Here is a 26,188-nt window from a genome sequence, read left to right as displayed (position 1 = left end):
ACAATTTGTCTGGAAATACATGAAGGAACAATTTTTCAATACTTCGTAATTATTAGCCTTAAAGGAGTACTGATTCTTTTAGCCTAACAGAATAATAGTTTATTTAAATGTTAGGTTTATTGCAATACTGCAAAAACTCCCATTAAAAAAATCATCAATTATATTTACCATGCAACAAACATATAGGCATTAACATTAGAACAAAAATTAGTAACTTCTTTAAAATTAATGTAATGTAACTGATAGAAATATTCAGTATGCTGTTTTCAGCTGAATCTAAAATTCTTTCAGCTGTTTAGAGAGTGAAAAATTTTAATTTTGTTTAGAGCATAGATCTCATTCATTTAAATCTATCAGCTATGTCATATTCACATCAGAATTTGTCCTGCCAAAAAGACATACATCATGACCTATATCAAACAACAACAGTCTTCTGGCCATAAATGTAAGCCATCAGATGAATTAATCACAATATAAAGCCAAGTGTTGCATCCAAGATGACTCCAAGCACTGACTGCTATGGAAATAAATTGAGAACTCCAGCTCCCAAGATTTTGGAATTGCAGAATGCAGTGTTTATCAAACAGACAGAATAATTTGATCTCCAGCAAGAAGTATGGGAAAATATTTCAGAGTATAGATTTGGGAAGGAAAGTTGTCATCCAAACACCATTGAACTGCAAAGTCTATAGGACTGGGACTAGAAAATGTAGTGTCTATGCATGCATATATTTATATATATGCATATATATATAAAAACATATATATATGTTTATACTTGTAAGTTTACTAAGTATCTGCAATGCAAACATACAATTATTAACATGCATGCATATATATTACATATGCAGCTATAATACATCACAAATTTATACTGATAATTTAAGTATATGGAAAACCACAGTAGTGTCTTCCACAGCTGTTTTAGCTTCTATTTAAAGGCCAACTAAGATATTTACCTGTTTTGCCTGCACCTTCTCGTTGTGGCAGCTTCTCACTTACTGAACCTGCAATTGGAAAAAGTAATTAACCAGAAAAATATTACTTCCACCTCTAATATGCTATCTAAGAAACACAACTTTATGGATTCACGTTTTTATATTACAGCAAAAAAATATCAGCAAATTCTTCCTTTGCAAACCAAAGGTTTTAGCTTTGCCTGACCTCTGCATTTGTGCACAATCCATACACTGCCAGACTCCACTTCTCAGCCAACACAAGACCTGAGAAAGAGGCAGCATTAAACACTACATAGACACAAGTCCAAGAAAATGCTCATGTGCTGCAGGGTGACCCTTTCCCTTCCCCACTGCCCCAGCAAGGACAGGCTCTGCAGGAAGGAGCAGCACCCAGAACCATTCCCCTGTTGTCCCTCATACAGGGTAGCTCCCTCCCTCTGCTCAGTCTTGCCCTCACACCCCCGATGCTCTGAGGGGCTTTTCCAGCCTCTAGGCCAGGCCTTGCTCAGCTTAAAAACTCTTCCTTTCTGCTTTAAAGGCTTCACACAAAGCCTTGTGGAAACCCTGTGCTGGTGTGGCAAAGCGTTTGTGTGCTGGGGGATGGCCAAACACAGAGCCTGAGCCTGAGCCTGAGCCTGAGCCTGAGCCTGAGCCTGAGCCTGAGCCTTATCCTGAGCTTGGTGGGAAGGGAGTCAAGAAGATTACAAAAGATGGGTTTTAACAGTTCATTCTACCAGCCTGGACTCCAACCCAGCCCAGAATCTACCCTTGCTTTCAAGCCATCAAGAAATCCACTGCTTTTCTCGGTAGTTTATCAGGGAGGCAATTGTCCTTCGAGTTTAAAATAGAAATCCTTCCTTATTTCTTGCCTTGTCATTACATCCATTTTTATTTTTCTAATTACTAGACACTTCTTAACGATTTATCTGTCTCTGCTGCATTAAAAATCATCTTTAGAAGAGTTTTTTTCTCTCTGAAGAGCCACATGGAGTGATCAAATTTTAAAAACATGAAGTCTTTCAATTCTTACAACACAGTCTCTTCTTACATACACCTGCTATAATTAAAAGAAAAAAACACCAAAAATCACTCATCTGACACATCTGACAGATGCTTGTATGTGTGTGAAATAATTTAGCTGCCTTAATTTTCTTAATTTATTCCCCCTGGAGTAACTACAAATTACTATATTAAAAAAAAAAAAAAAAAAAACAACTAAAGAAAACCCAAACCTTGCAGCACAAGACTTGTGTCCTAAGAGGACAATTTAAATAAGAGAACCCACTAAATCACAGGCCTTGCTTACCATGCTGAACTTGTAACCAACCATGCTGATGGTTATTTCAGCAGGAATTTTAGACAAGGAGCCTGCCAGAGGGAAGGTGCCTAATATTACAAACCAGCCCTGCCGATTTTAAAGCCTCCATAAAAGAATACATGGCAATGCAGCCAAGCTAGTAACCTTCTGATGGATTCAGCTCTTAATACAGCTTTATATATCCGTATTACAGCTTTATAGATCCATATTAAAATATTCTTGTTTAGACTTGTTTCTTTTCATGGCAATAGTGTGTTTTAGTGTGTTTTCATTATATTATGTTTGAGTCACCAGATATTCAATAAACTTAGTGATGCATCAGTATTAATTGAGGCAGGAAAAATAAAATTGCTATCATTATAGGAATTCTATCCAAGCGTGTTTGCTCTAAATGGGTTTCAATACTAATCCATGTTGTTCACTCTGAAGAGGAGGCAGATTCTGTATTTATGCTGAAGTCAGGGGATCTGAGTTTTTGGTGCTTGGCTTGCATTTGATAAAAGGCTCAGCTTGAACTCAAATAAGATGTTCCAGTGTTTGGAAGTACGATATACAAAATTACAGGTTTTTCTAATTGCACTAAATACCAGTGATCCAATCTTTCCTCAAATTTCATCCAGCTACTATTAACTCTGTAGTTTCTGAATTTCATTTTGGTGCACAGGCTTATAATTATAATTTTCTTGCAAATCCGGATACTTTAGGCCCAACTCTCAGTCACATAAGCGTTTTAAACAGGCTTTTCATTTGTGAGAAGAAATGATGTCTCAGTAGGGGGAATGAGTGTGATGAACTGCTACTGATACCCACTCTGCTCTAGTTTGGCACCAGTGTTGTCTATGTACATTTGAACTATTAGTATAAATTGAACTCAGTTTATACATAAGTAATTTAACACATTGGTGAAATTTATGTAATATCCCACATCTTAAACTAAAAGCAGAAAAATTCTTCCAGATGCATTCACATTACGTCATTTATATGAGAAACGGTGAGAATGAATAAAATCTGTGAGAATTGAACTTGATTCCTTTTTCTACCCTAAATTTTCATGGAAAATTAATGGATGGAGGAAGAGAATGGCATTAAGTAGTACTAAACACTAACTTTATCATACCTAATCTAATTTCAGTAAAAATTTAATTAATTCTGTGAAAATTAGGTTTACTGGGCTAACATTAATTTTTCTAATAGTCTTAGGAAGTCAACAAAAATATTCACAAAATTTCCTACAAAAGAAAATATGTGTCCTTCATATAGTTCCACCTGAAATTTTCAATTTATGCAGCATAAACTTTTCTTGACATCTCCAAATTCGAGGTAAAGAGTTATTGAGTTGGTATCTTTTTTCTACCATTTCCTGAATATATTTAAGGTAGAAGCACTTCTAGCTTAAGTGGTGATAGGAAGTTGCATTTGCAAGTCTTTAGAAAATTTTGTCTTCAATATCATGATGAATTCCCACATTTTCAGCTAGGCAGGAAACAAAACGAACTTATAACATCTAAAAGTTAGGCAATGTAATTGGCTTCCAAGTTTCCAGTACACTGTAGGCAACCGAATCACCACATAAATAAATATCCTTACAGAATGATGGAGGAGCAGGGATATTAGAGTCAGCAGCATTACTTTAAGAGGAAGAATTTAGCACCATTCAAGCTTGTACACTTGCTTAATCATCTATGTATTTATTATGATTCTGATCTTTTTTTTTTAAAGGCAGACATATTCATGCCTTGGTTTATTGCAAACCTCACATTTCCATCTAATTTCACTCTAATAACATTTGCGGCACAATAAATCTTCCAGGGAATGTAATGTGAGTTTTTTGGTTTGTGATTTTAGCATATCCATTTTCTATAATTCCTATCATATGGAATAGCGCTATTAAAAAAAAAGTGAAAGTCCATTATTATCTAGTTTAGATACTGATTTCTGATCTTCTACGAAAGAATATTTGACATATAATCACTGAATGCAGATATCAGGAATGGTAAAGTCCCCATACTATTCCTTTCTCTCCTATGGTTCTGTCTGACTGTCTGTGTATAGGTAAAGTGCTGTAAATGAGCACAAAGTATCTAGATGAGTCAAGGATGGGTATTTTTCTCCAGCTAACAAAAACCATTTAATGTAAATTTTAAAAGTTCATTGCCTTCCAAATATATTTTTTCCGTCATATTATCTGATTATTATACTATACTGGAAGAGTTCTGAACTTCTAAAGGTATTTGTATTTTGCCCATAAAAGATGGCCATGCCATCTTAATCAAAAGGCAGCAAAACTGCATCACAGGACAATAAAACATGTCTCCATACTTCTGCAATCTCACTGGCAGGAGCCCAGCATATTTAATAGGGCACAAACCCCCAACAATAGGCAAAGACTGTATTTTCCAATGATAACACCTGCTTCTCAATTTCTGCCCCATTTCTCAGGACTCTCTGTCTATGGAATTTCTGTAGTTCCCTGCAATGCTGATAACAGAGATGGATAGTTGTAAAAATGTCTTTTTTTACTGTCTGGTGTTCTTTAGTGAAAGTACTGGGAGACATTCATCATTTTTAAGGAGCTTTCTTTTTAATGCCATCATGGGAATTTGTTTGATTTACTGTCCCTCTCACCATTGCTCCTGCAATAGTGAAGACTATTTTCATGGAGTGGAACAGCATTTTGAGATTTATCATGTGTGTCTTAGCAGTACCAAATGTTGATGTGGGAAAAACTGAAAAGGATGGAAGAAGAGCTTCTTTCAGGTACAGATATAGTAATTAAAGCAAAGGTTTACATAAAACAGTTGGAAAGTCCTGCATTTTTAATTTCTGCTTAGGATCTTCATCCTGCCTCATCTTATGTCTCTTGGAAAAAAGAGCAACTAGAACAACTCAATGAACAAAAAATGGCTCAGGCAACTGCTGTTGATAGGTAAAAAATATATATGGGACACTTTTCAGGCATGAGATAACTTTAGGAAGCATCATGTTATTCAGCTAACCAACAGTTAGGGAAAGGTAGAGATTGTTTTGCATATCCAGTATCACACAGTAAATGGGAAGCATGGATAGGGGTTGGAATTTCTAAACTAAACTCCTAACTGCCCATCCTAAATTCTGCTCCGTATTTCTTCTATTAAAATTCAAGTTCTTCCAGACTGCCATGTTCTTCTTTCTTATTTCTGGGCATTCACCAAAGGTGGTTCCACTGGGGGCAAATGAAAGGCAAGAAATTATCCCAAAATTTCAGAACAGCACAGTTGATTAGACACATATTTGAACCTTATCTGAAGTTGCTGAAGAACTAACCTAAAACTGAAAATGAACTGAATATTTTCATTAAAGGAAGAAATTTTCATACATTCCATGGTAGCACATTACCTATAAGAAAATCATCAGAAAAGTATCTTAATTTTCTGTACAACTTTTCCTCTGAAAGAAAATGGTGGCAAAAGTGATCTTGGGAGAAAAAGGTATGGTACAGGCAAACTGAGAAATTTGTATAAATGTTTTTGAAATACCTATAGCATCCAGCCTGCAGAATACACAGAAGCAGTGAAAATACAGAAATGTGCTGGTGTCAGGATGCCACCAGTGCAGGAGATCTGCCTACACATCAAAAATAACAAGGCAATTCTAGCAAGACACGGTGATTTGGATTAAAAAGGGACAACAGTATTAGCAGAAATGGCATCTCTGCAATACTAGTTGAAACAGGAATATATCTACACAATTTCAGTTGACCCACTAAAGTTTTGGTTGTAATTCCTGTGCACAGTCATACTAAATAAAAAAGTACAACAGGGAATCAATAGTGATCTGGAAAACATCAACACTCTTGCGAGGAAAAAAACCTCAACTCTGTTATCCTAAACAGATGGCAATTTTGAATATATACTTGGAAATGGGAGAAGGATGCAGTTGTGCATCAGACTTTCATTTTGCAATATATGAACTAAGTTTTCCTTTATTATACCCCATAACTTTCTGAGAAAATCTGTAGCTGTCTTCTCTGTTGAATGAGAACGTTTCTCCAGATCTCTCAAAACTGAGTCCTAAGCCAAAACCATTGCAAAATTCCCTAGCTTTTGAAGTCTTACTTCCAAACTCTGCTGTAGCTGGACTTCTTTCCTGAGGAACAAAGGAGAAGTGATGAACAGTAAAACATGAGAACACTGATACAAGCAGGGGACGAAAAGTGCAGAGATAATCCCTCAGGGTCTCGTAACAACTGAAAAATTACCCACAATCTTTTCATAGATCAAAATCAGACTCTGAATACTCACCTGTGCCCTAGAGCAGTTTATTTATCTCTGAGCTACTTAATTCAATTTGAGTACTATTATGACCTTCACCTTAGTGTTCCTGTAAAAATAATTTCCCTTCCCGCTCCTCTAAAAATGAGCTGAAGCAGTCGGGCAGTTTATCTGCTAGGCACATGAATATACCTTTGAGAGGAACTAGGGTTAGGTTCCTGTAGAGATATAGAATAAATCTTATATTAATGGATTAATTATCTGGGAACTACACTGCAGTTGCTCCTCAATAATACCAGTACAAATACAAAAAGTGAAAATATAGCAAATAATTCAACACATTGAATATGAGCCAAAATAGTGTCATGTGTTATAAGACACTTGACAAACAATCATTTATTGAACTTTCAGCATCAGCATAACCTTTTTTCACTGATGTCAGCGAGGACAGGGCAGGGAGGAAGCCAAAAATGGATTTTGCAGAGAAAGTAACAAGGGTACATTCTCAGAGAAGCCCTGTCTATGGACATGTAAAAATATCTCACCTCAAAATTACACTGAAGTACAAAAGTGCTGTCCTAGCCATAGCATCACAGAATTACAGAATGGTTGGCAAGAGACTAAAGTTCTCATTTAAAATCCCTGCCAGGGGCAGGGACACCTTCCACTAGACCAGGTTGCTCAGAGCCCCATCCAACCAGGCCTTGAACATTTCCAGGGATGACACATCCACAACTAAAGAAGACACATCCATGTGTCTTCTCAAGATGCAGATCAGTCATAAATGATAATGACACTAAAATGAATATGAATGCACATTTTCCTCTATTTTAAGGTTTCTGAAAATTTTATATTATTTTTCACAATCGACTCTTGTTTCACAGTGACTTTTCAGACTGGATTTAAAAGAATATTCTGAAGAATATTACTTCTAGATAAAGTTCACCTACAGGCAAGATGTGGAAAGATTCTGCAAGTCACTTTAACGAGAAAGACTATAAAAATAAAAATAGCTTTCTATAAACTATGCTGAAACTTCTGTAGTGATCCCTTCCTTCCTCCATTTTTTAAAGACAAGAATGTTGTGCTTGAATGATTGAAGTAGATCAGGACAAGAAAATTCTCTGATCCACTTTCTTTTTCAGCTTCATTCACACTACAGGATTGGCTTTACAAAGCTATTTCTTCCACTTTCTGACAGAGAATGGTGCTTCAGTACAAATAGTTGTACTATAGAGTGTGCAAATATTTGTAGAGCTATTTCTGTACCTCAACCTCAAGGGGCGTGAACCGTGATTCTGACAACCATTCACACACTTGGGATTTATATTTCTCATCAGTGTTAATAAAATAGGGTCAGAAGCAAACATTTTAAAAACAGAACCTGTTAACTGTCCTGATGAAAGATAAAAGAGAGCATGCAAGGCAGTGAGTTTGATTTGCCAGTTAATTTCTGCAGGCAATTTTTTCATTTTGCTCTTAATGCACTTATTTTGTTCTTATTTCTCCTCTGGATTTGGTCATTCGTGGAATGTGCTGTGGGAATTCTTTCATTGGGCTATGTTACAAATGGGTGTTCCCACTACTTTTTTCCTGTACTCTAAATATGTTTTTGCAATGAGTTTATGTGTAAGAGAGTTTATAACATAAAGTGCTATATCAGCAATTCAGTTCCCTGGTTTTATATACGGGCACATAAATATGGTATGAACGACCATTGCAGAAAACCTTCAATAGCTGGAGTAACGCACAAATAAAGGAGATGGATCCCAGAATCACGGGAAGGCTTAAGGTGGCAGTGACCTCAGACTTCATGCACGACCACATGAAAACCTAGACCAACTTTCTCAGAACCTCATCCAGTTGAATTTTCCCAAACCGCAAGGATGGGGCATCCACAGTTTCCACCATCACCTGTTTCTGGGCTGAACCACTCTTCCAGTAAAAATGTCTTTTCCTTAAGTCTAATCAGATGCCACAGATAAACTCTGTTGTTCATGACATACTGTCACAACCTAGCCAGACAAACAAGATTTACCTGGGCAGCGGGGAGTTTTGTGGGCCACAGCAGTACCACTGATAGGACGGCCATTGGGAGTGACACACCAGCAGTATCCAGTGTAACTATGGCACTGAACCTGTCAGAAACAACAAGAACCATGTGCAGCTTGTCAGACATGTGCCTGTTATCCCACAGCAGTCAAGGCACGTGAGTACAGAGACTTATCCAACAAAGTATATTGATAAAACCTAGAACAACAGACCACAATGGGCCCATCTCAGTCCTAAATATGATTTTTTAACATAAAGCATATTTCAAGCTAAGTGTGGTAGGTCCTTCAGAATCAAATGGAAGAGAAAACTATTGAAATATGTGGTTGTTTACACCCTGTCTGAAGATGAGTGTGGTGCAGGTGTTATAAAAACCTCACAAGGAAGTTCCTCAAGGGACACATAAACTGTTCCTGAAACAAGCAATCCTGAGTTTTTTCCCACATAGAGAACATATTATTCCACCCACTAAAGGAGCAGGACAGAGTGCTTCTGCCAGCATTATTCATATCCCAAGCTGTCAGAAAGGAAACTCTTGGAATTCCACTTAGAAATCAATTGCATTATATTTTCTAAGGGCCAGTATCACTTGCCTCATCATGCTTAAAAAGAGAAAAATTGCCTTCTGCACAACTCCATGACCAAAATGCAGTACACAGGGGACAGAAGGTGATCATTACTGGAATATATACCTCAGGATAAGCTTCTAACTGTGTTCCTTCTGAATTCCGTGATCTAAATAAATTAAGTCTCAGACCATATGCTTGTGAAGAAATTCAGCAGAGAATAAAGAAGGATTCGGCATGATTCATGATTTAGCACTTAAGATATGGACTCTAGTCACAAGATATCTGGTACAAATCAGGAACAGATCTCAAATTCCAAGCATTTTACCATCTGGTGAGTATTCAGGGGGCTACAAGAATGACTCAGCTGCCTCATCCTAGAAGAACAGAGAGTGTATTACACTAACAGTGGTAATGTTTGGCTCTTTTGCTGGCCAACTATGAAAAAGAGAACAAGGACTCAACACATAACACAGATTTTCCTTCAATTTTTTGATGTGTTGGCACAAATTACATTTAATTTTGAAATTACATTTCCCTTCATTACATTTGTCTCTTCATCACCCTTTTCAAACACATATACTCAGACTTTCCATTCATGCAAGACACTGAATGAAAAATTTTCAACCTGACTATATGTGCCGTCATCATTGCATTCTGGGATAAACACTTGTTGAAATTCTTTGCGAGCTTGTTCTTGGGTGTACTTCCTCTCAGCCACACATCTGGAAACATCTAGAGAAAGGGAAATCATAAGTCAGTTGGATGATGCAATACAAAGAAAAGATAGGAGATCATCTATGTCATGAAAAACACAACTCTGAGACTCAATGCAAAGAGAATGAGCATTTTAATAAGTGAAAATGTATGATCAATTTGCATTATTTGTAGGGAAGAGAACCAGTGCAGGACAATAATTTCTGGATAATAATCCATAACTAGGAAATGAAATGGAGAGATGCCTGGACAGACAGCCTTTCTGTTCCAAATGCCACCAAGGAGCAGAAGCCCAAACAGGGTTTTTCCTCTCAATTTAACACAGCAATAGCTGCTACACTGCACCCCACAATATTCTTTCAGAGATGGTGGCAGCAACAGCTTTCTAGTGCTTCAGAAAAGGCAAAGGAGGCAGCAGGATCACAGCTGCCTTGTACTTCCTACTTACTGCAGTTAGGCAGTAACTTTGGCTGTGACTACTGATGTCCCCACCAGGCTGGTAAAAAAGATACATATACACTTTGCAGGGCAGGGACTTATTGGGAAGGTGATTAAAGAATAATTTTGGGCATGAATGATTCATATTATGGTAAAATTTAATGTGACAGTTTATGATTTAAGTGTGGGACATCAAGTCTACCACATGGTCCTTTTTTGTCCACTGTGAGGCTTCTCCTTCATTACTTGGTATCGGTCTCCACCCAGGAGACCAATTAAAAAACCAGTCAGCTTTAATTAGGCAGAGTTTCTATTGTCTAATAAATTATATTGTCTACTACATACACTTTATTTCAGTTAGACAGCCAAGAGCTTAAAAAAGACACATAACATAAGCTGTTGTACCTTTTACACCACAGATTTTAGCATGTTGCTGATGCAGAATCAGAACTTCAGAATCTGCTTGAGCTAAGCAATTTCAGGAAAAATGAGAATACCAGACAAGCTTAACGTAGTATTAATGACTTCAAGATGTGACTGGAACATTTGAATTAGAATGATTTCAAACATACAAGCAGAGAAATTTGCTGCTTCTGATCCCTGTTTGGTTTAAAGACTGTTTGACAGAAACTAGTTAATCCCATTTTAAGGCTAAAACTGTGAGACAGGGGTATTGTGGTGATTCATTAATGCTTGTGCAGCTCTTCAAAAGCATGGGACAGCCTTTCTAGTCCATGCAAGTTGAACAGAATCTGAACAGTGAGGCAACAGCACTTGACAGAGGTGTGCATTCATAGGAGCACACAGGTGAGCCAGCTGAATTCCCAGTCTCTCAAGCACCCTCCTGTGCCAGTATGATCCATACACACATTCACAGAACCAGCCTGGAAACAGTGGAATGGCAGAAGTTCGTTTTTACAGGGTAAATCCTTCACTTGTCACCTCCACTGAGCTTTGGACAACTCACCTGGCAACATTAACATTAAAAAAATCTCTTGAAATCCTAGGGAATCTGGTGTGGAAGTTTAGCATAATGAGGACAGAAATTTGCCCTCAGCATCTGCATTCTGACAAGAAAATTGGGGCCCCTGAATTCTAATCTTCCTATTTCCCTCCTGATCCTGGACTCATGTGCACTAGTTCTGTGTCTGTTACTTTACTCTTCTCAAAGGAGCACTATGAGAGTTCATGTTGCCAATATGACCCAAATACAAATAGTTTCACTTTGAAAAACTATATTTCAGTCTTAGCATTATTAATTGTATTATGCTGTTTCAGGAGGAATACTCACAGAGACATGCAATGATAGTTGAAAGGAGCAGAGAAGTTCAACCATCCAGAAATGTGAGTAAGAAAAATAATAAGGAACTGAATTAATTTGTACTATGGCACTTTAATAGTTTGTTTCTCCAAGGGAGAAGTATAGCCAATGTACTGTACAGCTCAGGTAAAATCTGTTAATGTGTGCACTGCTGAAGGCTTTTTTTGGGGGGGGAAAAAAAAAGAAACATTTTAAGCAAGCTTTGGTGTCGTAAGCATTCTTCTGAGCATGGTTTGGTTACACAGTACTTAATAACATGTGGTTTTAATGTAGCTAGTATTTTAACTGAAAATAAATCACTCCTTTGTTGGACCTCTGTCCTCGTTTTTCTAGAATGACATGTGGTTTAGATGCCTAAAAGGAAAAGTGATATAAATTCCATCACATAAGGTCTCTGGTATAGTACCAGCAGGGTTGTAAATTATCTTCAATAGTTGAATTATCATGAAAATATGCCAAGAGGAAAGAGAAGTTCTCCAAAACTGTCCACCACTTGTTCCTAAACAGCCTGATGCTCTAAAGGCCTCCTTTTCATGGATGATCTAATATGCTTTAAAATCAACAGTCACCAAATTTATTGGAATATAAAATTCACATTTGAAGTCTTATTTTGTATTATATAACCATGGAAACATTTTAAACCTGTTGGGCATTACTGTGCTTCAATATATGCAAAATAAAACCACAAGGAAGACCTCTTATCAAGTTAAGCATCTGAAACTATGTAAAGTCAAAATATTATTTCCAGTTCTGTATTTATTTTTTTTATTTTACCAGGACATTAATGCAGAAGAATAATTATGACACAGAGCTGAGGTCCAAACCTGATAGAAGAAATGTAATTGGGTGATCAAGATAGAAAGAAGAAATATTAAAACATTCACACTCAGAATACTAATGACCATTAAATTATTAATACAGAGGGGGTAAATTCCTTCCAAATAAAAAAGAGACCACTGAAGAGAAAAGAAATTTTAATGCTTTCAATAAAGTTGTAAGATTACACCATCTGATCATCTGCCTCTGTGCCCTGGTAGCAATGCCTTCAAAATCTGTTGCATAACTTCCAGCAAGTCTTACAAAGTAAAAGAATTCAAGACATTTAAGGCTATATATTAATGCAAAATAACAGCTGAAAAAGGATGAAAAAATTATTTCCTGACATGACTGGGAGAAAGGCTGAAACATGAGTTCACATCAAAATACCAGACGAGATAGTTGTAGGGAAACCCTGCAGCTCCTAACAAGCATAAATAAATGATGGGTGACATCCTAATCCATAGGGAGAAAAAACCTTCCACATGGCCATTGCTCATGACCATTCAGCAAAGGCAAATCTGGGATTTACTGTACAAAGTATCCTTTGACTGCAGCCAGATAATTCTTGTCTGTGCATCTAATAATAGTGCAGCTAATGAAAATGCCTCACATGAATCTCAAATTAATAGGGTGAGTCTAGACTTACGTGGTTTGCCAGAATTTCATTTACATTAATGAATCTATCAATAAATAAATACATCTAAGGGGATATGTACCAGTAAAGTCTCTCACACAGAGATTCAACTTTGCTATTTATCTAGGGCAGGAATCATTCAGATCAGGATGCACCCTGAATATTTTGAAATGAAGACCAGAATGAAAGGTTATAGGACTGACATAGTATATTTGGGCTGATTGGTCAGCCCACAGCTTTTGACTCTTCAGTATTGCCCCTGACAAAAGCAGGCTGAACTCATAGGAGGTGAGCAGTGTCCCTCTGGTGATAAACCCAAGAGCAGAGGGGACTCTAAGGCTGCAAGGTTTTGGATGGATGAAAAACACTGTGCAATGCTGCAAAGTTTTATTAATTTATTTTTTTATCTGTTTTTGTTTAAACTTTTGGAACTTTCTAGAGGAAAAATAAAGGGCTTGAAACTGTTATTGGTTTCTTACTAAAATTCTCACTATGCTTTATTTCTCTTCCTAACAGAAGTATTAATAAAGAAGCCAGCAGGCTCAAGCTGGATTCTGGTATATAACCTGGTGAAAAGACCTTCAGGTCCGAAGACCTGTTAAAATCTGGCTGAAATGCAGCCTAATAGGCCTAATAGTCATAAAATGAGAAGGACTAATTTTGCAGATATGCAGATACAGCTGTAGTTTGGAATTGTGTCAATGACTATCTCAATGAGACTTTATCCTCTCAACTCCAGGTAAATGGGCTTCTACATCCCACAACCTTGTGGGGAATTGGAAAAAAATACCTCCTGGCATAGAAATTGAGCATGAAGATGCATGAGTTTCCCTTAAATCAGCTCACCGGGACTCTGTTAGCTGTCAAAATGGATTGGTACAAGGCTCATTGCATTTTAGCACAGTATGTTGGCCAGTGTGTTGATTTCACCTCTGTGACTTAGCACTAGCACTGCAAAAGCAACCAGAGGTTTAATAAGATGAACACGTCCTGAGGCGTACAACAGAAGACAAAAATGGGTGTATGGGAGTGGACAGAAATTCACAGAACTTTAGAGAGTACAGAATTGTAGCTGTTTGGGCAGGTCTTTCTAAATCTCCCAGGTGACAATTCTGGCTTCCAGGAGAGACCAGTGACCAGAAACCACAAGCAAAATAAAATGTCATCTTAATTCTGATCTAAGTTTCTCTGCAACAGGGAGAACTTTCACCTATTAAGTGAACTGGTGCCACTACATTGCTGCAGGATTTTCCTCAGATAACACTGAAGTCAACAGGAAATTCTGGAAATAGAGTTAACCTCACAAACAGCACCAGCCTGACTTGGAACTAATCTCATTTTATGCTTTATTTCCAACAGTACAGCTCCAAAAACATGGAGCTTCAGGGAAGAAACATGCACCTACTTCAACTCTGATGGCTAATCCTTGAATAATATATGAAACAGAGGGAAGTTTATTACTGCAAAGTAGAAGTTTATCATTATAGCAATGACCCAAACTTGTCAAGGGTGTAAACACCATCCGTAAGGTGACATTCAGTACAACTGATTTACAGGAATTTTGGGGCTCTACAGGGAGTTCTAACCCAGATTCTGTCATGGAAAAGTAAACAGCTTGCCAAAAGTATAGATAAATTTCTTGTAAAGGTTTCAATTTAGTTCATCCAGTATTTCTTGGTTTGCTATATATCACAGTAAGAATAAAAATACCTTTCTCAGTCCCAATACATGGAGCAAACTTCGCTAGCTTTGCAAGAGATTATTGTGCTTGACACAGCCTTGTTATATATTTATCCAAAAAATACACTTCATCGTTTACTTAGTTATTATAGATGGAATATTCTGTTGAACATATCAAAAACATTTACTACTTTGTAAAAACTACATATAAAGTAGTTAACTTAATCATTTGAAGGTTTCCTTGAGAGTTTCCCACAGTCAGCTGTCCTTACACTAGAGAAAGGTTTCCTAAAGTAACACAGATATGAACAAGCAGACCTAGTGCAGACACATATAATCCTAACACCTTTCACTGTTTCCCTTTGCACCTCGATTTTGCCAGAATACCTTTCTTCACTCGTCCTTAAACTTAGAAACATGCAGTGCAACAAGCTATTTCAAGTTAGCTGCTCACCTGAGCACTTTACTTAATTGTCCTAACAACAAACCAGAATTTATTCCTGCTTCTGTGCTTCTTTCCCACTGCTATACCCTTTCGGTAACTGGTAATGACATGATAAAAGTCAAACAGTCATAACTTGGAGCTAATTTAACACAAAAATTTTATTCAGAGCACAAGACACCACTTTGTTTATATGGAATAAACCACTCCCTAAAATTTCCCATTATATTTGACCTAGGTCAATGTATATTGTAAAGAACTGATCGTGTCTAACAGCAAAGCAGATAAAAAGCTGTAGCCTCTGGTGATAGGAAACACGTAGCAAACTATACATGCTGAAAGTATCAGTTTTAAAGATGCAGAGATATTAGCCTCTTGGGTTGGAAAGGATGTCAGCACAGACATCTAGCCTGACACAGCCATAAAATAATGACTTGCTGCTTCGTGACAAGAGCTGGCCAACTCTTTCACTATTTATTTTTATAGCTGCTTTCTGGATTCAAACAAAACAGCAGAGCAGTCTTAGCCTAAACTCTCCTTTACTGGCATCTAAGAGAGCCAGGCAGTGTGGGGTTTCTTTGTTGTTTTCTTTTTGCTTTTGCTTTTACTTTTTTCCCCCTCACATTTTGCAACCACATAGCAATTTAGATACCTAAGCTCTAAGATAAAATAAGGAATGCTGTGCTGCATTCCCTCTTGGCACACTATTTCAGTTTGCTAACAGTCGCATTTGGAGAGATACAGTCTGATTAGAACTGAATCAAATACTTCAAGGAAAAGTAAAGCAACAGCTTTCTGATTTTTTTAGAAGCCAAAAGCTACACTAGGCTTCTGAGAAGAGCAGAGACTTGATAATTTGGAGAAGTCTGGTTTGCTAATTCTTGCACTGAAAATTTCAGAAGGTTTGCAATTGTTTGTTGTTCCTCGTCTTCAGTGCAGTATTATTGCTTTAGCACTCTCCACTTCTTTTAGAACCTTCATTTTTATATGAGGTCTGAAATTCAAACTGAAAATACAAGACCAGATATGAAAACTCCACAACAAAAAAAACCAAAAGATTACTTTCAAATCAAATTGCTGTAGTGCATATTTGATTTTATGAAGACCCATCTTTTGTGCATAAGAATGCCCTTACATGCCTTTTTTCTGCACATTTTGACTTCAGCAAATGCTGGTTGGAGAAATATTATCAATAAAAATTGATAATTTTAAAAAGAGATGAAGTCCATCTCCAGAAAACTGTGGATACTATCCCGGTGTTACTTGTCTTGTGCTCTAAGTACCACTAGATAAATTTTAAAGAGCAAAGAATATTCCACAAAAATATTTCAAATATACTTAAAACTTTATTAATTTCCATTAAATACTTACTAGTAAGTACAATCAGAGGCCAACTCCACTTGATTTAAGAGATAACATAAATTGTAACTTCAATATGTAGATACCTTTTCCACCAAGCTGTTGAATATTTTGTTTCTCAACCCTTTTACTACAGTGGCTTGATGTGCAACATCTTGACACACAATATAAACGAAGACTCAAAACCAAAAGGAGGTTGGGGCTGACAAGTGCTTGTACCAGGACTGCCAGAACCACAGTCTGGAAACTTGCAGTCACCCTACAGATTAAACACAGTGTCTGCAGTGAGAAAATATGTCTGAAAAAGTAGGAGACAGCTCCTAGGTGGAAGTATTCTAAGACAAAAATCTGCCATATAATCAATCTTCCTCCTGTGAGGTTTATTTTTAAAAATCCCAAAGTTAGTACCACTTCTCAATATAGTCTCTATATTCGATAAAATATACATTCAATATATTTCAATATGTTTTTCAAAATAATGAAAAACCTGCATCTTTTTTTTTTTTCCATAAAAGATGAGAATATAAAAGAAAAGGGCGAGGTGAAAAGGGACAGCTGAAGACATGTGAAAACTTCCCTGTTTTCAGTGTACAGACTGTGCAGGTTTATTTTTAAGACTGACACCTTGGTCCAGTCCCACTTTCACTCATTTCAGTTAGAAAAAGAACCATACCTACTCACTATTTTTTTTTTTTTCTCTCTCCAAACGAAACACCTTGGGAGCGTGTTCCACCACCCAAACACGTCCCACGGGGCTGCCTTCCAGGCAGCAGGTGCAGGGCCAAGCCAAGGTCCCTGCCCACCCTCGGAGCCAAGGGACGTGCTCAGGCACTGCGAGCACACGTCAAGCTCACACCCGCCTGGCTCACAGGCAAACCTGAGCTGGATGGCAGCTCCATGGGAATCCTGCAAGAGCTGTGCACTCAGAAACCACGTCCAGCGTTTACAACCCAGCTCTTTAGCTAACAGGCAAGAGTAATGTTTCTCCAAATTATGCTTGGATTCATTAATTATGGGACCAAGATGAACTTGTGGTCTCAAAACAACTACTGCCCAGCAATGCATTCATTCTCTTCACAAAGGGAAAATCTTGTTAGCATGTTTATCCAAAGGCAGAAATTTCAATTTATTTACGCATGCTTTTAATCCATTCATTAAGTCATTGTACTAATAGTTTAAATGAGTGAAACCTTTCACTATCCCTTAAAGCCCCAATTTAAAGAAACAAATGCTGAGCATTTTCTTCTTTAAGGAAAGCAAATAGTAAAATACTTGTTTTATGAGAAATTTCACTCATATTTTGATGTGCTTTGGTTCTTTATGTGACTCGTGAGAATGAAAATATTACCTTTTGTTATATCTACGATAGCTCATAAAAGAACAGCATTTTTAAACAGCGAGGATCTTTAAGATACCATAAATGAATTAAGCTTAATATGATCTACCTAGGGATTTCAATGGAGAAAGGGTTCTATATAGCCACAGAATAACAATGCCACTACTCTGTGTGATGGCTCTCCTGGGTGTACTCACAAAGCACTAAGTCACTGTTGGGGCCACCTCTAAAAATACTGAATACATATTCAGTGTTAGACAGATTAAACTACAAACACTTCAGAAATTAAATATCACCGTGTAAAGCTCCTACATTCCCATTTTTACTATGGACCACTCAGATTTGTGCAAGTCCAGCTTAGCAATTGCTTATAAACCCAGGCTACTGTTACATGATGATAGTGAAGTAAGGAAATGTGATGCGAGCTAGCAGTGGAGATTTTATAGTGATTGATAATTTGCATCAAAACTCCAGCCATTAGAGAAGCTTTATTTTAGTGAAAATCTGGTAGAGAAGCCACAAAATCCAAGTACATCAGCTGGGATATTTTAAGAACTCTGTGTTAAGGTAGAGGTATGCTGGCAAGATAGTACATAGAAATTTGGTTTTTTCATTGATCACGATGCCAGAATACCAAATATTATTACTGAGCCACTTGCTTAACACATTCAGAATATTAGTCTCCAGGCCCCAATTATGGGCCAGCTACATGCACTTAAAAACAAACCGAGAAATGAAATGAGTATTCTTAATGCAATTTAAGAAACAAGGAGAGAAATAGAAAAAATTGTAAAAAAAAAAAAGCTGAACAGCCTTAAACCTGTAAAAGAAGGCACCTCTGTACATGCTGCCTGCTGGGAACAGTCCTTGGCCCATCTTTTCCCTGAGCCACACAGACACAGTCCTCAGGAGAGCACAGCTGGCCAGTGCCCGAAGTACAACAGGGAGCATTTACCACCTTACCTGCCTGGTGCTCACACTGTCTCCTTGCATTGCTTAATTAATGTGTGCAGACACAGCGTCTGTGTCTTTCTGAGCAGTTTAAAAGCAATTACATTGTTTTTCCACTCTAGTAGGGTTTGTTCCTTTGGCTATGCTGGGCCAGATTTACTGTGAAGCACTTGTGTGTGCATGTGGTTGATCCCCATCACAGGTGATATTTTAGCAGTCCTAACTGCTAAACAACACGAGTAGTATTTCTCAGCTGTCAACATACATTTATTTATTAGATTCGTAATCTTGTTGCACAGTAAATGTCTTTGTCAAGCAAGTGGCAAATCTCCAGAACTTCAGAATTAAAATTTTGTTTGGAAAGGTATCCAAAAATGTGGATGTTAATCTACAGTGTACACAGATTATTTGAGATCTTAGAAACTCCACAAGTAGGCTGGAGATTTTATAAGATTTTAACTTCTTATAGCATTTCCAAGCTTGGCAATGGATCCCAGAAAAGGCTGGAAATGGATTCAAAATTTTAAAAAATCATAAAATTAATGTCTTCAGAAAAAAAACCCAAACTAACAGAAGAGTCTATTTTGATGTTTGTTTTGTTAAATTGTTGTCTTTCAGAAATTAGAGGAAAGTTCAGGGCTCATTCATTTTCAGGTTTGTTTAAACTGTTTTGATCTCTGCTGCAGTCATCAGGAACTAGAACAGAAGTACAAGGGAAAAAATTGTTTAAATGCTGCCACTTTACTGTGATCTTTTAAGACCTAGGATCTAAAAAAAAGTTTCCTTTGCAATGCTAAAGAATTGCCTGGGCTGAGCACTCTTGCTGTGAATGAAATTTGAATTAGAAAGGAAGCAAGCACACACAGAGCAAACTATCCCTTTGTACTTTTTAGTATTTAAGTGATCAAAATCAAATAGATGAGAAAAATGTTGAGAACATGTGAAAAAGAGAAAGAAGAGTCAATATAAATTTGCCTTTCTCAGGAAAAAAGAAACAGAGGAAGTTATCAGTGTGGTAGTCGTTCTAAATTCCTTATGGATTTAAAAAGAAATCACAGTTCTGACTATCAAAAAAGAAATTATGGACTCAAAATTATTCCAAAAGGCTGTCAACATAAACTGTCAAGGTCTTTAGATTTCTACTGAATAGACTGAACCAAAAAACGAGCTAGTCATTGTTAAATGGATTAAAATGGTACCTGGAAATATTTCATTTACAGAGAAGAAAGTGAGGTGAGTAAGAATTTTTTTCAGAAGGCAGGAGGAGACAGACTTGAGATTGCCTTTTCTGATCAATGGTGGATGATTATCATGGCACAGATTTAAAGTTGTGAAGTCTATACCAGGAATCACCTCTTTTCTCCCTTCAGAACATCCATACAAAACCATGCATGCTTCTTTCCCTTTTACCTGCAAGCTCAAAACTTATTTCCAAACCAATGCCTTAATGGGGAGTTAGGGTGGGTGTCTGTTTTTTCAGGGGAACAGACAAACACTTCCAAAAGGATCTGTTTTCATTCCCACATAGAATGAAAGCAAATTCTGAAACCTTGAGAGTCGTTCTCTAATGAAACATCATTTTTTGGTTAGCAGTGCTAAAACAACCCTCTGCTTTTTGATCAAGCACCACCCGCAACAACAAATTTCACCACGCAAAAGCAACTGGCTCAAAATGTCTTAATCAGAGGACTTCCTTGGCTCTTTCAGAATGCTTGATGTAACTATCAGAACTAGCCCTAGCAATACTAAAACTGAAACTGCAGTTAGGCCAATGAATCACCTTTTTCTTCTTTGAAACTTGTGTTTACAGCTTGAAATATTTCTGATGATAGCAACCGTAAGTAGGAATAAAGAGACTGGTCACTTCAAAATTTAAGACTGCTTTACTGAATAAGAAATGCTATGAAAATGTAAAATTAAAAGAGCACTGGTCTCTTGCTGATACTGACCAAGTGCATTATTGACAAATATCTGCCTATTACCAATCAAAGGAAAAAGCCTTTGATTGAAGAAAACATGATGTGTACCTGCTATCAGCAATAGTGCCTAAGGTGTCTAATTCCAATTCTACAATTCTACTGTACGCATTAATAAAGAAAGAGCAAATGAGCACTTCTCCAAAATGCAGCTATTGATTGCAGAAATGAGGAAACTTTCAGTAGAGCAATTCTCATCTTAATGAAGAAAATTTCTTGCAGATGACTTTTCAATATGGTATAAAAAACAATAAAGAAAAACACTCACAACTAATTTCCACAAAGCTCTAATGTATAAAATGAACAAATACCAAGTGCACAATAATTGTCTCTGTCGTTCATGAGTGTAACAAAAGCTTTGGCTCAGGTAGCTTCATTATATTATCCTTGCTCACCACAGTAAACAGATTCATCATGTAATACAATGGTTTACTATGAAAGGGCTGAAGAATGAGGATACTGTTTCATCCCAGCAGAAGATGAGACAGAATGTCTCTTTGAAGCAGTCTTGATGCTTCAGAGGTTTGCAGGAGCTAATGGACAGAGGTGATGTGGAAAATTGCCTCCTTCAGGTTGAACTGGTGTGGTCCCTGGGGTTTTCTTTCCCCCACCCCCTACCTCCACTCCCTGCCAATCTCTTTAGGACAGAGAGAAAGGGAAAGTAAATCTTTATGACCACTGCTATTTTTACATTTTAGAAAAATCACTGTGTTAGGGATCACTCTACACTCCAGTAAGGAACTGCATTGTCTAGCACCACGCTACTCTAAAAGTCAAAAGATTTAACTGCGGATATTTTGTAGGGTTATATGTCACCCAATTTCCCTAAACGGAGATCAGAAGTAAAGGAGTGGATGATATAGGGAGCAATGGCCTGTGAGAGCTCTATGCATTGCAAAGCTATTTTGGTTTTTGCTTTTTCTCACTCAACACACCCAACCATCACCCACCACACTACATGACTGCAGTTAAAAATACAAGACTTAATTTGGCCATCTCAAACTTAAAATACCAAATTATATTAGACAAGAAACCTTGCAAGATAGTTCGGAGAAACTTGCCAGTGATATGGTCCTTCCAAACAAGGACTTGGCCATGCAATTTCCTTAACAGTGACTTACTGAAAAATAAGTGGACGTGGGAGTCACAATTTTGATGAAGGCTCAAGATTAATTTATCTTTAGACAGCATATTTTTATAGAAATAACAGGATTGGTTTCAACTCACTTGCTCTTTAGAAAACTCTTCAAGTCCAGCACTCCTGGTTTTCAATTCACAGACATTTCAAACACAATTTTAGAGTCTATTATTTTTCATTATGGTCAAGAGAAGCTTTGATTTTCTCACCTTTGCAGTTGCCTCGGTAGGCTATTTCAAGCTGAGGGTCTTTGCATTTTGCTCGTTGAAACTCACAGCGGGACAGAAAAGTTCTTCCATCAGATGCACAGAGTGATTTCTGAGGGGAACCTGCGCAGTCCAGGCTGCATTCTCTGTCTTTGTCTTGGTCCACTCTCAAAAACTAGGAAAAAAAAATAATGCTGTAGGAATGCTATTCCCGTGTGAAAACTGCTCTGTAGCCCCTTCCCCAACAAAGATATACAAATATTACCCAAAACTGAAAAGAAAGTTCTGCCTGCTTTGTCTATTCAAATCCTATCCAATTCATTATATCTGCGGTTATTCCACTTATTGCCACTGAAATGGCAATGATTGCAACATCTCTGTGGTGTACACTAAATCCAGTATCACAATTAGGAAGTCTCTGAATCCCTTTCAATCATTATGAATCTCAAAACAACTTGGGAGTTTTTGGAGTGAAAATGGTGACGGCAAAAATATTCTTCAGAACAAAAATGAGACAGCAATGGATGCTTGTCTATTTTATTAAATATCTATTAATTATTCTACAATGACAAGCCGAAAAGTCCGTTCTAAGACCCAGCAAGGATTTTTAGTATAAATATTCTCACTGTGGATTTCAACATACCTCATTCTAGTTTTGACACAAAGCTACACTGAACCAGACCTAATTGTTCATCCCTCCAATGCCAAGTCCACAAGGCTCATGAGTTTGGCACCATCCTTGGCACTGTGAAAAGAAGGAGCGTCTCACTCTGAAACATGCTGCCAAAAAAACCCAAACTGGATCTAATGCCACTACACGCCAGCCAAAAATAAAGACAGATAAAAACAAAGGTATTACTTTATCTTCTGAGTTCTTGAAAAGCTGAGAGTAGGAGGAGGTGAAGTCAGTAAGTGCTCAGATGAATTTCTCTATGCTTCTGCTTCTTCTGAACAAGCACAAAATTAAGCAAGGCATAGAGCTACCAGGAGGTAATCATTCTCCAAAGCATCATGAGGTGCCCAAGAAGAGATCTGCATCCAGCTAAAGCCCTGTTTTCATTGGTGCTACTTCATCATTACAAACCTCAGCTAGAGAAAATTTTGAACTTCAGATGAGAAGCTGAAATTAGGAGGAGGAAAATTTCAAGGGAAAAAAAGAAAGAGGACAAAGAGTAGTATCTGAGATTAAAAATTTAAAAAAAACACATTTGTTGCGTATAGTTCTCCTGCATTTCATTACACATAAGAAATATATAAAGAGAGTTATAAATCTCCATAATCTTCATACTTAAAACTGAGGTCTATTTGCATATCCTATCATTTAACATGAGGAAATACAGATGTCTTTCTGGAGACTCTGCATGAAAACTGAGAGATTATCTCAAAGGTATCACTTTAAAATAATAGTCATATGGTTGAACTTTTACCAGAATTTTTATATTTGAGGGGCACACTAAGATAAAAAGGAAAGCTTCCTTTTCCCAATGTTTTTGAGCAATTTTTCATGTTAAGGAATAAATAACTTCAGAAGAAAATTACTCACAAATTACACACAAACCCCAAATCTTTCTCCAAGGAATCTATCTACAGAGTTCCAGAAGTGGAGGACAGATGTTCCGTTCTCCCCATTTCGGTGTTATTATGCAGATCCTTCTTGCTGACAGAAATTAATAATTAGCTGAGCTGAGTAGGAAGGAAGAAAAACTGAAGTCATCTCCCTTTACCTGCACCATGAGCAACAGTCAAGACAGGCATCCATGGCTCTGAACAACCTCCAAATCATATTGATCTCCAGGGCTTGTCTGGGTGCCCTGATGAGCTGCACTGTGAGAGCCCTGTGAGGTCATCCAAGCTTTCCTTTCTTGCCTGGGAGGCATCAGCAGAACTCTGAGATTAGGCCTACCTAGGACTGTGAAAAGTGTTTCTCAATGAAAAATGGACCACATGTGTATCCCTGGCAAAAAAAAAAAATAAAAAAATTGGATCCAGTCCTCTGCTTCGCCTTCAACTTCCCCTGTGGATTTGGTGATGGCAAGTCAAGTGATCTCCCTCTTTCTATTTTGTGAAGTAAGGAATACAGCCTTTCTATGTGTAGAAGACTACCCCTCTGTAATGGCTAGGCACTTTGCCACCCTTAATTTATCCTCAGCAACATCCCTGTTGAGCAGAGAATTAGTTTTCAAAAGCACAGGAAGGCTTTGTGACCCACGGAAAATCATGCAGCAGACCACAGGACTGAACCCAGACACCAGAAGAAAATCACACACAGCAGTAGTTCAGCCCCTGTACCATTTTTTCCTCAGTGTTTCCTCATTTGTTCTGTTTTGAACTGTTGCAGGAGTTAAGATGGATATGCCTGACAGTAACACTGTGGACAGAAAATCCCCCTAATTTTCTAAGGAACAAAATCCACTCCCCTGAGAGCATAATAGTTCACAGATAAATCTGTATTTTAAAGGGCATTTATCCAAAGAGTTTTGTTTAAGTATTTCATTATTTCAGAACCTTAGAGGAGATTAAGGCAAATTAAGGGTTCAAGGATATTCAAGCAACCTGGAAAAGCAGAGAATGAAGACATACCCGGGAGACAAAACCACTTGAATAGCTTATTGGCCAGCCAAACCTCACTGGAGAATTTGGATTTTACATTTAAACAATTTCCACTAACCTAGTGCAAGAGGAGGTAGGACAAAAAGGCAAGCAATTGTAAGGAAAAACAGCATGAAAGAGACTAGCCAATGTACTTAGAAAAGAACATACAGAAAGTATGTGACTGACATTTGGAAAATACTTCGTTGTCATCTTTACTACAGCAATATAAGACAGTATAAGTCAAAATCATTATTGCTTTCTCACATAGCCTAAGGAATCGATAAACACATCAGAAAATAACACTGGAACAAGAAAGGGCTATGGAATTTCTCATAAGACTTGCTACTTGTCCAAACAAGCTGTCAGTGATAGAAGAGCTGGGATCACACTGGTGCACATCTTAGAGCTGTACCTTCCTGTGAAAATAGTCCTTTTGATTAAAATAGTAGAGTTTAGAAAGAGAGAAAAATTATTCAATACGGACCAGAAAGAGACTCACTCTCAGTATTGGTTCATCTATTTCTGTCTTTTAATTCATTTAACAAACAAATGTGTTATTGTACAAACATGTGATTCACTGAAAGACAAGCTTAAAGCAGCATTTCTGTTGAATGCTGGTAACGACTGAAATTAGGCCAACAATAGTTGACCAACCTGAGATGGAATTATTTTGAACAACTAGCAGAAAGTAGACAATTATGGTTAAACCCTATTAAAAAGCAAAACACTTTTAACAGAGAGGTGTTCTTGCCCTAATGACACAGGAACCAGCCTAGTCATGTTTAAAAAAATTGGTTTCAAATAAAAATTATTCCACAGATTAAGAGGCACGACTTAACTGGAATTGCTGCAACTTATCTTCTCCTTTATATTTCAGTATCATTTATTTCAGCCTTTCCAAAGCACTTGACAACACCCAGCTTCCAAGGGGCTTACTATTCTGTACTAGGCATTGCTTTAATTTCTCATATAGTATTTCTGAGAAGAAAGAATGATGGAGCTACAGCAGAAAAATGTTTGATTTTAGGTTTACATCATTAATAAAACCTAATCACTAAAGTGACTAGATATGTGTACTCACTTAACAGGCATAAGCATTTCTAAAATATTATTTACTGTCCTATATTTCTGGCATCATGGAATTCCAGTGTTTTCCTTCACAGTCTCACACTTCAAATAATCTTAATATCGGATGAAATGTATCACTGATGGTCCCAGTGATCTTTCACCTCTCTGTTACTGAAGGTCAGAGTATGAAGTAGTAGATACATTAAACCTTGCTTAAACTGGAGGAAGATACTTCTGCTCTGTTTTTTGCTCTGTTTTCTGCCCTGATTTATCTTTCCAATTGGTTTTTGTCACTGGTGCCACATCTGATCTATGGACAAGCAGGATGCTTATTTTTTCAACCACAAGCAATGTGTTGCAGTCAAT

General features: G+C 37.3%; 1 protein-coding gene across 5 annotated transcripts in view; it reads right to left on the bottom strand.

Moving 5' to 3' along the window:
• Window positions 1–26,188, bottom strand: part of SMOC2 (SPARC related modular calcium binding 2) — a 137,513-nt gene that overhangs the window by 70,214 nt on the left and 41,111 nt on the right. For all 5 annotated transcript variants that reach the window (XM_014875631.2, XM_014875638.2, XM_014875613.2 and 2 more), the window contains exons 2-5: window positions 22,166–22,337; window positions 9,774–9,880; window positions 8,566–8,665; window positions 960–1,007 (exon numbers count right to left, since the gene is read on the bottom strand). In XM_014875631.2, the coding sequence (XP_014731117.1) occupies window positions 960–1,007; window positions 8,566–8,665; window positions 9,774–9,880; window positions 22,166–22,337 (427 nt within the window). The remainder of the gene's footprint in view (window positions 1–959; window positions 1,008–8,565; window positions 8,666–9,773; window positions 9,881–22,165; window positions 22,338–26,188) is intronic.

Source organism: Sturnus vulgaris, chromosome 3, assembly GCF_052056855.1.
Source record: "Sturnus vulgaris isolate bStuVul1 chromosome 3, bStuVul1.hap1, whole genome shotgun sequence".
Lineage (NCBI taxonomy): Eukaryota > Metazoa > Chordata > Aves > Passeriformes > Sturnidae > Sturnus > Sturnus vulgaris.
This window is presented reverse-complemented; position numbering and strand designations above follow the sequence as displayed.